The sequence below is a fragment of the Neodiprion lecontei genome, chromosome 7, assembly GCF_021901455.1.
Source record: "Neodiprion lecontei isolate iyNeoLeco1 chromosome 7, iyNeoLeco1.1, whole genome shotgun sequence".
NCBI lineage: Eukaryota > Metazoa > Arthropoda > Insecta > Hymenoptera > Diprionidae > Neodiprion > Neodiprion lecontei.
Window position 1 is genome coordinate 8,488,712 of NC_060266.1, and position 13,803 is coordinate 8,502,514.

The window sequence follows — 13,803 nt, forward strand, 5'->3', positions numbered from 1 at the left end:
TTTCAAGAAATCTTTATCCACAGATATTTGAACTGTTTATCTGTCTTACAATCAATTTGAGGGTCATCGCTGACGATTCGAAGATTTTATGAACTCACTACACCCCTGTCCTACCCTCGAACAAAGGACCACGATGCCGTGAGTCCCCCTACCCATTCTTCCCTTACCAACAAACGTATCGTCGAGTACGTGTGCACTTCTGCTATGCGCTATAGCGTCGATTCGTGGACTTATTGTTAGACAACTCCTGATGGCCCGAACCCCCCCCCCCCCAGCTGATCTACTGATTTGAAATTTTATCAAGCAATCAAATAGGCTCTGCCTATCCGAAATATACGTATACGCACCGAAATTCCCATCATTGTTTTCAATCTGTTCTAAAAGAACCAAGTTCTAAATTTATACCATGTAATAAAGAACTAAGTTCTAAAAGAAGAAAATTATATGTCATCCACATCATTATTTTGTGACGGGACGCCTCACCGGCGTGCCGTCGCCTGACGGTCAACCCGAACTCCAAATAGACAACAATATACAAATTCCAAAGAAAGTCTCTGCGTACACTCGGTGACCCCACACGTACCGAGAGACCAATAAAATCACGCGATGTACCGTACTCCCGCTTCAAGGGACACGGCCAATCACATTCTCCGAATTTGCAAAACCATACGCCAAAACGGTTATGAAAGACGAGCACAAAGGTGTCTCGAGATCCATCATTTAACGTCTCTGACCAGCAGTAGATTAGTTATTAGGTCCACGTATAGACACATCCGAACATCCGCTTGCCGGATCACCACATCTCAGCGAGGAGCTTGTAGTCGACGCAAACCTACAATTACGAGGCAAGGATTCGTCAGTCCAAGGACCCTCGACCACCACTCTCAATCGAGGGAGGGTATTCAACGTAGATGACAAATTCCGTCTTTTTCTTAATAAAAGTCCTCAGGTATTAGGAAGCCGTGTCTGGGTGAAGCCCAGCATTGCGTCTGACGTTAAGCTTCAGATACGGTGTCTGTCTCAGAATCCTTTGACCCATAGGTAGGGTCCCTGAACCTGTAAAGAGCCTCCTACATTGCGTCAGGCCGTCTTGATACAGGCGACAGTATAATTGCGTAGAATTCCCGTCCTTCTGACAACCACGCTATCACGTAAACAATATCTCGTTTTACCATTTGCGAAACGAAACATTATCAACACCGAATAATAACTCGTCAACGACGATCTTCCATTGTCAATTACCGTCCTTCTGACAACCACGCTATCACGTAAATGATATTCCGTCTTCCCGTTTGCGAGACGAAACATTATTATCACCAAATAGCAAGTCGTCAACGACGATCCTCCATCGTCAAAGTTTAAAGAAATATTTGGATGTGTGAAGCGATCACACGAATCAAATAAGAGAAACTAATTCCTCCTTACCTCATAATAATATTTCTTAACATTACAAAGCCTTTGTATCGGGCTGATGAAAAAGTAAATTCACAAACATTCTTTTTTCTCGTACATCCCACTTCTTGGGAACAAAACATTTAATTATTATTAATCAAAGATTTCCGTTTGAAAACAAATTTCCAGCCTCACAAGTCCGTCGTTCATTACGATTACTCTATGTCTTGCTTCTCAAGCACAGAACAAGTTTGACCCTCCACCGTTCATACGGCCTGTAATGATGAGTTTATTCCACTTGTACTACGGCATATGAGAGTAATGAAGCACACGCGGAGGAAATCTCGAAAATCAACCAAAAGGGTCAAACTCTAGCAACCTTTTCCCGGAGCTCATTGAATAATTAACAAGTAACTATTTTCCACTTTCCTTCCGAGTCCAGAGACCGAATCCTGATCTTCTGCTCACAAGAAAGGAAATCCATAAAACAAATATAATAATCGAGTTTATACACAAGCACCGCGTTATTTCATACCACGTGCGATCTAGATGGCGATATTCAGTGCACAAGTAAACTCGAAACGTTTCAATTTTCATCCGTTTGCATTAACTTTATTGAATAAATTCCTAGATATGAGTCCCAATATTTCAACAAGTGGAGGTCGCACTGACTTTCGTCTAATAATTACTTGCAAATTGATTTTACTGCTATAAGTTATGAATCTTAAAATCCCTTGTGGGTTTTGTATCTTAGAAATTAACCTCTAAAAAAGACAAAACAATTTACCAATGCAAACTGACCCAGAAGAAAGTACCGCACACGGTGATGACAAAAAAAGTAGATAAAAAACGCCAGTTCCGTCTCGTAATGGCAGCGTATCATCGGGATCAGCCGCGATTTCTACCTGACTGACAGTCAGTATGTGACCCGGAAGGGCTAGGAATTTATGCCTTACCTACAGTTGGTGTTACCTGCGAGGGGTTAGAAATTACCTGTATTGACGGTCGATTTTTAACGCAGTGAGTTCGGTGATAAGATTTTTTGCTTTCTAAAAAGTATAATTTTTACCATTGGGAAGTTCTATTGCTCGTATTTACCGTCAGTTTTAGCAATAGAAGTCTAATTATGAGACTTTTTGGCGTGACATAAGCAGAATTTTACCGCTGGAGCATCTAATTACGAGATTTTTCGCTATCGGATTGGTTGAAATTTTTTTCTGTCAGATTGGTGGACAGTTTACAGACGAGAATGCCATCATAGGTGACACCATCTTACCGATCAATCGTTGTTCTGTTACATCGGTCAATCTCGCACACGGCGTCGATCGATCGCATCTGCTTTATTTCCAATGTCCACCGCAAAATGGCAGCTTCTGATAGTGGGAATATAATGTTCAAATATAATGGTTGGATACTTTAAATAAATGTTATTTATTCAATAATTATTAAAATTTGTTTGACAGCTCAAATATTATTGATTTGTCTTCTTATTCCGAAATTAACCAAATTACCTAATTATTTTATTGAACGATAGAATGGTTCAACGCACATGCACTCAAATTCAACAGCAAGAGCAGCTGCTTTGTCAGGGTAACCAACCGTCATAAGTTCACATACCAAGTTCCCAGGATGTATGTAACCTCAACTGTCCTCAACTGTCAATTTTTTTAAGGGTACATCCATCGCATCGACTTGTCATCTAAATTTAAGACAGTTGGTCGACCTGACACAACTACTACTTTTACTCTAGAATTTTGGTGCATAGAAGTCAAACCATTCCATCGCGAAATAATTACTCTGTACATACCATATGAAGGTATTTTTACTGAAAAATATGTATTTTCCTACGGGCAGATGCAAAGAATGCTACATTCTTTTCTAAAAATAAGGCTTGAAAAGACTTAGTACTGTAGCTCATGAGGAAGGCTTATTTGGTTTGAAATGAATTCAGTAACTTTTTTAAAGAAGATCATTTGTCATATAGAATAAATAAAAATAATCACATTTATTATGTTTATTTTTACTACACTCTAACGTCAAAGTTTATGTTAAGAAATTGAAAAGTTCTTAAATGATATGCCTATAGTATTTTAAGACTGTACAGAATGAGCTGATTCGCGATGTACAAAGTTTACTTCACAGTTATACGTTTGCATATATATTGAGACATTTTATCTTCCAAAGATTTGCAAACCCACTAAGAAACTTTACCCAATCGAGTTAACAATCGTGGCAATCATATCAGCGCAACGCGAATCATGTAATCGCCAATATACTGTGATAACATATTCTCTCAACATTCAATATCCATTAATAACCGAGCGAGCGTAGCGAGCGAGTAACAATGCTTAACCAGCGAGCGAACAAACACAATCATCAGCTAGTGTAATTGAAAGTATTAAAGAGATGAACAAAGATTTTTTTAAAGAACAAACCTTACGTGATTTTTTACTGTCTGCTTGTGAATCAAATAACAAGTATACCACTAGAGAAAATTAGTGAAATATCAGCGAAAAGTCTCTGAATTGTCAGTTTATATGCACTGGTTTTTTTCCATTAGTATACTTGTAACTGGTAATCCAATGCCCATGTTTTGAAAAATGAATTGAAATTCGACCTAGTTTTACCAGTTTAAATTTTATCAAAATCGGTCACCGCAGATGCGTGTAGTCCCCTTGTAAGTTTAATGAAAGTCGAATTTAGATGGTTGACTTCACTTACGAAAAATTCACTTGTAATTCTACTGTTATATAAATAACTTCAACGTTGGTGTATTAGCATTCAAAATAATATATGACTTGCACTCGTGGTAAGATGCCTTTGTAGAGAAAGGTATTGTAGTAAATAGAGAAAGTGAGTATAGGTGAAATCAGTAGATCACAACCCGTTTATGATATTTGTAAATGATTTTACTGACTTGTCATTGCTAATCTCCACGGTGTCTGCGCTGCGTCAGTAGATGCGCTATATTAAATACATAGCTTGTTGAAAATGACGTGAATTTGTTTGGTCAACATTTCTGATAGTTACGTGTAACTACTGCCTTATATCTTTCCTTACTACTTTTTGGAAATGCAGTGTTTCTCACAGAGAAACAGTAGCACTTTCTGTTTGCGGCCAGCATTTGTTTTTCTTCATTCTTTTTTTTTATATTCCCGGTTCTTTATAGCCTTGCTATAGTCCAGTCAAATTACGAAATAAACAAACATAAAATATCCTTGTTTGGGGATTATGAAGGATCGATAGGGGGGTGTAGTCTACAATTTTTTGCCTAACACTAACCGTTCTCGAGGTATCGAATTGAAAGCGTTTTCATCGAAATGACCTTGAGCTGACCTTCGGAGAACTCCTCAAATTGGAATTCATGCTCAGAATACACCCCCATATCGATCCTTCATAATCCCCAAACTAGGGTATTTTATGTTTATTCACCCATTTTCAGCCGTAATTTGACTGGACTGCTATGATTTTTTGATTTCTATCATGTCGACGCTTAATTACTACTTCGTAGAACTTCATTACTTACCTGATCTATCAAGACTGCTATTAGGGGCTATCAATTACTAGATAGGACTTAGGTATTCATTGTTTGTATGGAAATCTTATTACGAATGGACATTTCTTATAGTTGCAAAAAAAATGTTACAGATTAGTGAATTATCTTTCGAATAATGATCGGCATATTTTTACGAAGAGATCTAGTGACGTAGGGTTACACATGTCATAATTTACCTACTTTGTATTGTATTCATTTACAGTGGATATTATTTATTTTAGACCAATTACAAGAAATACGGAAGACTTCACTTGCCAAGCTGATTTGCGAGTGCTCGGATGGAATTGTGAAAATTCAAGCGGAGGTGATGCGTGCACGAGGACCCAATAATCCAGCAATGTCTTGTGTCGATATTTTGGGCCCATCCTTGGATAAGTGGAAAGAATAAAGGCGTACTGCTGTAAATGTCACGAGCGAATTTGAGCCCAAGCGGCAATTATGATTATGTTACAAATAAATTTGCGAGTGACGAGGTTACATTTGAGTATAAAATCTGTTTATAGACTTTACAACTGATAGATCACATCAATCTATACTATCAAGGATAGCTCAGCTTATTCATCTACACAAATCATGAGACCGAGATATTATACGCTAGAAAAGTATCGAGGATCATTTAAAATACATGGTGAAAATTAACTGACTGGAGAAATCCGATTTTATTTCAAAAACAGTTTGGGTTTAACAATTAATGATCTAAACATGTGTTGGTAACCAATAATTAACTATACCCTATTCTCAACAACGAAATTAAAAGTTAATAAAATATGGGTATTGAACAAATGTGTGTGTGGGTGTGTGTATGTATATGTCAATATTTTCAGGTTTAAGAGGAAAATCATGTATTTGGTGAAAACGGTAGAACAAAATTTTCAAGCTGACATAGAGTGATATAGAATGTAAAAAAGTACTTGACTTCATACGTGAAAATGAATAAAATTAGGTGGTAATTGCTTTTCTCATCATAACTCTTTAAAACTATATATTCTGCAGTTTAGAAAATTTCATTTTCGTCATTCATCAACGTAACCAATAACAATGTAGGCAATCATACGGCAAGACTTAATAAAAGTGCCGTCCCTCGTTTGATCCAAAAATCTGGTCCCTCAGGCCCTGCTTTCAAATCAACAGCCACAACGAAGGATGATCTTCCTTGCCCGCCACATCTTTGTGGGTAGTAATAGCAAGGGCAGTTGTACAATCCTGATAAAAACATTAAAAGAATCATCATCAGAGTTATCCACTGTATCCCTCAAAGTATCCGAAAAGGTGAAGATAGATGAAGAACAATTAAGGTTTCTGACAATACCATATCAGAATTGCAAACAAATCTCATTATTGTATTATAACGGGTGTGCTTAAGAGACATATAGACTTGAGAAAGATTTCGAGCTGTCTGTATTAGTTACTATTTATTTGGTTAAAAACGAAGACAATATTTTTAAGGTTTGAATTTTAAATTGTATTCAAAAAAGCTTGATCCGAGTAATATAGAAAGTAGATGAGAGGAGAGATTAGTGAAATTCTATAATTTCTTGATTTGCTTGAAATTTAAACTTATACCAGAGCTTCATAAGACTAGTTGTTTTCATTCAGTTATAATCAATTATACTCAACGTGTGGCCAGGTTATTTAATAAGGTCAAGAACACTAATGTTCTTCAAAAAACCTCTAACCACAAAATTTTTACTATGAAAATTCCGGAAAGGTCCTTAGTTATCAGAAGAGCCATTAACATTGCGTTTCAACAAGTTACCGACTATCTGTACCAATAATTTGCAACAGGCCATTCATTTGAATTTGCTAAGATTTGTGTGGAAATGGTCAATGGGGGCATCCATTAATCACGCGATGCCTTTATAATCAATCGTAGACCCCCCCCCCCCCCCTCCCCCTCCGTGATCACACATGAGGTTTTGGTGAACCCCCCCCCCCCCCCTTGCCCGTTATCACGTGATTTTTCTCGCCGATCGACTACTCGCGTGCATGGGTTAAAAAGGTGATAAAACCAATAAAAATCTTTAAATATACTCGGTGTTTTTAGAAAAAATGCACCAAAAATAAACGTGATATTGCCCGCAACCCCTTCCTCCTCCCGTGTGATCAGTCATGATATTTTTAAGTACCCCTCCCCCCATCGTGAGTCTCACGTGATTAATGGATGCCCCCAATTCCAAATTATTAATATAATTAGGTAGCAATTCATCGGATCGTAATTTCTATAGTAAATTTGATTTCTTATAACTGTCTGAACACTATGGGTCAGAAAAAAATTCACTTCAATGTTAAACTACCAGGACTATCGGCAAAATCGGAATGATTGACGGAATATCGTTTAGGATGTTAATGGCATCGAATAAATTTCATCATCTTCTATTTATTTTGATGGCAATATTCGTACACTAGAGATTTTGATTACTTATGGTTTTGATACACCTGAAGGTTTGATTTGACGGTTCAGTCAGCCATTCGTCTGCTTATGGTCATTTGTTTCTCCCTTTATTACTGGTATAGGTAGAAATTGATGTAAGAATATATTTACCCCTTGTTTTTTTCTTAAGTATTTCCATAGGTCTGAAATATATGACGGGCATATTGAACACAAGTTGCATTGGGGTAGGTTCGGTCAACATCCCAATCCTTCTGTCCCATCCAGCACCTTCCAAGTATGTGGATCGAACATATACACCGTCCTATAATATTTAAGCCACCAATAATTAATGGAAGAGTGTTCCTTAGGCTTCGAAATAATTTTTTTATTTGAATTTTCCAATATTGATTTCACTATTCATCACGCCGTTCTTTGTTATAAACCAATCCTACGATTTAAAGAATCCGTAAAGTTGAAGCCAAGCAGTGATGAAACTGATCCACAATGGTCAGTGCAGGCTACTTAGGTCACCCATGATCCTGCGGCACCGTGTCAGGTGATAGCGCGAAATTACCAGCAAAATGAATGCGCGGATGCAAAAGTTTAAGTCAAAATTGCATCACATCACCCTTCAGCCGATCAGCCGTGGTAAGTAAGCAGGTAAATGAATTTTCTGCGTGAAACGTAGTAGCTAATTTGCTCTGAATAATTGTTTGCAATCAAAAACCAGCATTTCTTCGTGACGGTTTATCCAGTGGTTTTTGAAACGACCGATTCCATTTCAATCAACATTAAATTGTTGTGTACTATGAACTGTCGAAAGTGGCCTGCACTTTGTTTTGAATAGGACCGTAGTTTTGACTAATATATAAAAATATTTATTTGTATGTGAGCTCGAGAATGATTAGAAACCTGTTAAGCCGAAATAAAAACTTTTTTTACAAAGGAGGTACAAGGTAGGCACGTCAGATATATATTGTTCCAAGGCAAAAAAGGGAAATCAGCGGAAATGTAATATCAAACCACTAGAACACTAGGCTTGTTAGACTCTCGATCTTACTAAGAATCCTATATTACGGGCTTCAAGGCATAATTTCCTTACAGTTTATGTGTGCCATACTTTCTGCATTCACGAAATTGTATGATCCTGCTATTGCGCTCTAGAAAATTCCATATCATGACTCTTCTGTTCTACAATTTTTTTCTGATTTTCACCGATATTCCACAAAGTAATCAGAAGGAACTAATCTTTAACTTCATTTTTAAAATAAACAAACTACCTTCGCAAATAAAATTTTCATCTCAATAACTGCTGACATACTTTAAGCTCATTTTCAAGTAAGTATTTTATACGGGGCATTCTATCTGACATCGAAATTTCATACGAAATTTGCAAAGTCCAGAGTTACATACGTGAATGTTCAAACAACGGCCCATAATAGACTGACTTTCAGTTCTGATTTAAAAAATAATATTCTCACAAATTAATTGCGATAATAGTTTTTTTTAATGAGCAAAGTGTAGAGAAAGAGGTAATAGGAGTGTGAGTTAAAGGTAGGCGGAGTGTACAGCGAGAGAGAAAGTGAGCAGTAGAGAGTCGACAGTGCAGGTAGTAAGTAGGTAGTAAGAAGAGGGTAAGAAGAGAGTAAGAAGAGAGGAAGAAGAGAGCTATATATGTGGGATCAGGGGGTCACTGGGATCCTACGTATTAAAGCGTGCGATGGGTGAAATATAAAAGGATGTTTATTAGGTTTTACAGGTGCGTGGATACGGAGATCCGGTTATAGCGCGGTTACAATATCGGTACTCTAGCGTGTGTTGATTTTGACTATCTGCCAGGTGAGGCGAAGGATCTTCGCTCTCGTTTTTGCCCGCTGGAGTGGGGAAAGCGCGCTGAGGATTATTCCCGAAATTGGGCGATAAACGCCGAGCATTGCCTCGCTCTTGCCTCGCTCTAATACTAGACCGAGTGCGTGTATGTGGCAGGCGCCACATATATATGTGTGTATCAAGTGATAGAAGTAGAAGAGTGAGTAGTTCATCTCAGATTGCTGGATTTATTTAATCGTGCGTCTGTAATTTATCGGCATATTGTTAATGTAGTATAATTGAGAAAAATTTGCAATTTATTCTTTCTCCTGACTCCTGGGCGGAATTGAACATCTCCTGCCTGACTTAATCTTTCGATATCCAGGCCATTCCCTATACGCATCATGTCCCCTAACATTTTGCATCTTCTTTGACCACCTCTTCCCTCTACTTGCTAATTCTTCCACATTCCTTATAGAAACGTTAGTCTCCGTCCTGTCCTCCTATTTCTATCCAGCCTAACGCCACTTGTTATCGCCCTTACTTCGCTAATTCTACCACTAGCATGGATTCTCGCACTTTCGTGCACTCGTATTCTTTGCTTCAAGACACTTCTATTCCATCCTCCATCAAATATACTTCAATTCCAGCCTTCGTCAAATCAACTTCTATTCCAATTTTCGTATAATCGATTTCAACTCCAACTTCCAAGTTCAACCTTAGTTGGAAACAAAATAATCACATCTCCTATTCTTAATTCACTTCGCCTAGTTATGCCATTGCACATTTTTCAGTTCTAATAAAGCCTTTATACAACTAAGAGCTATACCTTGTTCACCTCATTATCACTCCTCCCGTCATTCACAGACCGAGGACAGCGACGAAACTCGACCTGAATAACCCAGACAACATCTTGGGTTGGTATAGAGGTGGTTCGATAACCGCTCGTCGAATCAACCCCCTTCTATTCCGTAACATTTGGGTGGTAACAGATTCGCTCGTCTTACTGCCTGCGCGAAGTGATTGGAAGAAACTCTTTCAGAAGCAAATGTAAAATTTGCCAACATCAGTGAAATCTATTCTGCTACCCACAACGGATGATTTCTAATAACTATTACTAAACGCACAACAATATCAGAAGAAATTTCACCACGGCATTTTCCTGGGAGACTAGATTCAGTCTTCTTCAAATTCACGTTCACTTTGAAGTTCAAGCCCAAGTTCAAGTTCAAGTTCAAATTTAAATTCAAGGGCAAGTGATCGAGCGCCAGATCACCGATGCCGTCGAAATTTCAAAATTTCCGTAATGGAATTTAAGAAACTGCTATTTTAAGCCACAGTGCCACTACTTCACATGTACGCAAATTCATGTGTAATTAAACACTTACATCCAGTCCTACTGCATAAGAAAACATCGCAGCAAGATCGCCCAACTCCGCTGTTATTAACCTGGCGATAAACAGCAAGTACGAGATTCATTAAGCCGCTTATCTTTCCCCAGACCTCCACAAGCTCACCCGAGCCCTACAACCTCGCTTACAACACTTGCCTGATTTCAGCGACAGATCAAAACCTACACACCGATATCCAAGATAATCCATCTGGATATCAATATGGTACGTGTCTGTTCAGATATGGCAATTGTTCAATTTTTTGATTCTACAGATTTTCAGATGGGAAAGAGTTTGAGATAACTTGGAAATCGAAATGAAGAGAGGGATGTACTTTGAGACGTTCACTTTATTTCGCGTGCTGAGTGATACTGTCAGTATAGCTGTTTCAAAACAGTCACGAAGAGTAGGTGAAACAATGTGAACATGCCGAAGTAAGAAACGGCGCATACGAACGGAGAAATATATAATGTAACAGGAGTGAGAACTGATGAGACATATATCACAGATACAGATTTCAGGCATTCCATACATATATGCCATTCGCGGTGACAGTATCTTATTTCACAATGTCATTACTTCCAATTCCAGTGATGCTCGGGAGCTCATCGCGAGCAGACGCGTCTTCGTAACCTATGCGCGACACAGGTAGCCTTGTCTTATTGTTGACGTGTGAATACAATACGCGAATAGAGTGTAAAGGAGCGATAGTGAAGTGGCACAATGAACGGTGCTCAGGCTGGTCTCCCCCCTGAACCCGGGCTGAATAAACAACCATTAATTAATAGTGATAATGCCCAACCAACAGCAGAAAATACACCACAACAGAAAACTAAAATAGCCGAGTACAGTGTTAAAGCAGAATGTCCAGGATATGCGCGAGTAATACAGAACAACCCACTACCAAAAAAGAACCAAGGTTTCGCGTGTGAATTTAAAAAAGGTCTTGTGTTAGAACACTATTTTGATGCCGTGACAGCTCTAGTTGAACCAGATCTAGTAGTGTCAGGATACAAAAGTTTCAACGTGATCAAAATTTACCTAGCCACCAGGGAACTAACCGACAAATTCGTTAGTGAACATCCTACATTAAAGATACAGAACTTTGAAATTGAGGTCAAACCATTGGTAATACCTAACAAACGAGTAATTTTTTCCAATGTATCACACCGGTCATCCGATCTTGGGCTCTACAGGATTATATCGGTAGTTTGAATATAAGAAGAAAGTCAAGTGTAACAGTGTCACGAGCGCCGCATATTTACCCAAGATTATATTACCGATCATATCAATTATTATTTTATATATTATTATTATCTCTAGAAACAAGGAAGCATAGTTTTAGTTAGTCTATACAAAATATTTTATTATAATCAGTTCGTGGAGTAGCCAAGCGCAACGGCGTAGTTGGACAGCCAGCAACGTCAGCGTCTTCGCGCCCGCCGGATCCCGGGTGTAATCAACACCGGGATGAGGCGAGCGCGAAATCACGCGCTTTGAGGATGACCGTTGCGAGGCGAGCCTTTGTTCGAAATTGCAAACGTCAGCGAAAAACTCGCTCGCCGCCCGACGTTCCAAGGGGTGTCGGACGAGCGAGCGAAGACAGTCCCGTTAGAGACAGCTAAGAACGACATCAACGGAACCCAGGCTCCTTCAGAGCTGCTGTGTGAAGAGTTTCAGACTTAGAATCACCGACGATTAGAGCGAGAACACCTCTAATTCTACAAGCGGTATTCCAGAGCATCTCGCGTCGCGGCGTCAGTCTTTGAAGCTAGTAATAAGCGCAATCGTATAAGCCACGAACTCTATAGAGCAGTGTAGCCTGTAAGTGAGTGTGTGAAGGTGTGTATACTTCGGCACCTTCGAGGCCGAAGCAGCAAGCGAGATAGAGAGAGAGAGAACGTGAGTAGTGTAAGAAAATATTGTAAGCTTCCTTGTTTAGAACCTTTTCTGCTTTTAGTTTTTGATTCATTAAACATTTTTTACTTTGCTTCCTTCAAAATATTGGCACGTTCAATTGAAATCTTCCAAACCTTTTCCCAGGGAACGCCCTGTAGAGGACGTTCACCTACCAACCCACCTAAAAATTAAATATAAACCTCTGTGAGATCTAGAGGGTTGAAGCCGTCGCGTGCGAGACCGCTCCGCACGTGACAACAGCATTTAGAGCCAATACCAAAAACACAAAATATGCTCATATCACAGGTTCTAGACGATCCGTGTACATACATCCAGATGATTACAATAAACTCCCGCCAATCACGAAATTTAATTACGATGACGAATCCTGTTTAATCTTTGTTGCCAATGACGGTTTAATGTGTTACCAATGTCAAGAACAAGGCCACCTAGCTAAAAATTGCCCAAACCTCATAGACACTCGTACAGCATTTGAACACGCAAACGAAATAGCCGAAAGAAACAACGCCCAAGAAAGAGACAGACAATACCCATCACTCAAGGGACTAATTAAAATAGGACACTCAGAGATCGCTTCATCGAGCGATAAATCCGAACAACCAAAGATATTAGACGTAATCACAAACAATGCAAACACAAACAACGAAGACAACATGAATGAGGACATAAACATCGATCCAGCTACGAATGCCGAAAGCGAAGAATCACAAACTCAGACATTTGAAGCAAAACAGCACGCCAAGAAATTGAAAACAATACCCCCAGCCAGTCAAAATAAGAACTCACTCGAAGAATCACTCGAGCCTTTGAAAGACAAAATCAACGCAGATCATAACATCATGAACTTTGACCAGCTGATAAATTTCCTAGCGAGTATGCAAGGAGGTAAGAAGACTAACGCCAAAATGATAATAAACAAATACGGTGATGAACCCAACAAAATTACGGAATTTCTGAAGAACCTATATTTTGAAGTTGATGCTCCGATGAAAAATAGGTTTACGAGAATTATCAACACAATTAAAGAAATAACCGAAAATGCATCAAACAATCAATCAATGGAATATTAATGGGGTAGTCAGAAAGACACCCTTTATTAAGAAAATAATTTCAGAAAAAAAACCAAACGTAATGTGCCTCCAGGAAATCCACTTCAAAGATCAAAATCACATTGGCCTCGAAGGCTATGAATGCTTCTTCAAAAATAGTCAGAATGTATCCAAAGCTAGTGGAGGAGTAGCCACGTACATTGCTTCTGGGATACCTGCGAAAGAAATTGCCGTAAATTCAAACTACGAAGTTGTAGTTACACAGATCATCATACGCTCGAAGAAGATACACATTGCTAATATGTATATAAATAA

The 13,803-nt window shown here is 38.7% G+C and overlaps 2 protein-coding genes across 2 annotated transcripts in view; one reads left to right on the forward strand and one right to left on the reverse strand.

Moving 5' to 3' along the window:
* LOC107217222 (peroxidase) overlaps positions 1-5,425 on the forward strand; it is a 114,425-nt gene extending 109,000 nt beyond the window's left edge. Inside the window, exon 5 of the mRNA XM_046746103.1 lies at positions 5,170-5,425. Coding sequence (XP_046602059.1) covers positions 5,170-5,336 — 167 coding nt within the window. The 3' untranslated portion in view covers positions 5,337-5,425. The remainder of the gene's footprint in view (positions 1-5,169) is intronic.
* Positions 5,426-5,996: 571 nt separating this feature from the next.
* Positions 5,997-13,803, reverse strand: part of LOC107227614 (dynein axonemal heavy chain 2) — a 732,784-nt gene continuing 724,977 nt past the window's right edge. Inside the window, exons 49-50 of the mRNA XM_046746102.1 lie at positions 7,491-7,641; positions 5,997-6,151 (exon numbers count right to left, since the gene is read on the reverse strand). Coding sequence (XP_046602058.1) covers positions 5,997-6,151; positions 7,491-7,641 — 306 coding nt within the window. The remainder of the gene's footprint in view (positions 6,152-7,490; positions 7,642-13,803) is intronic.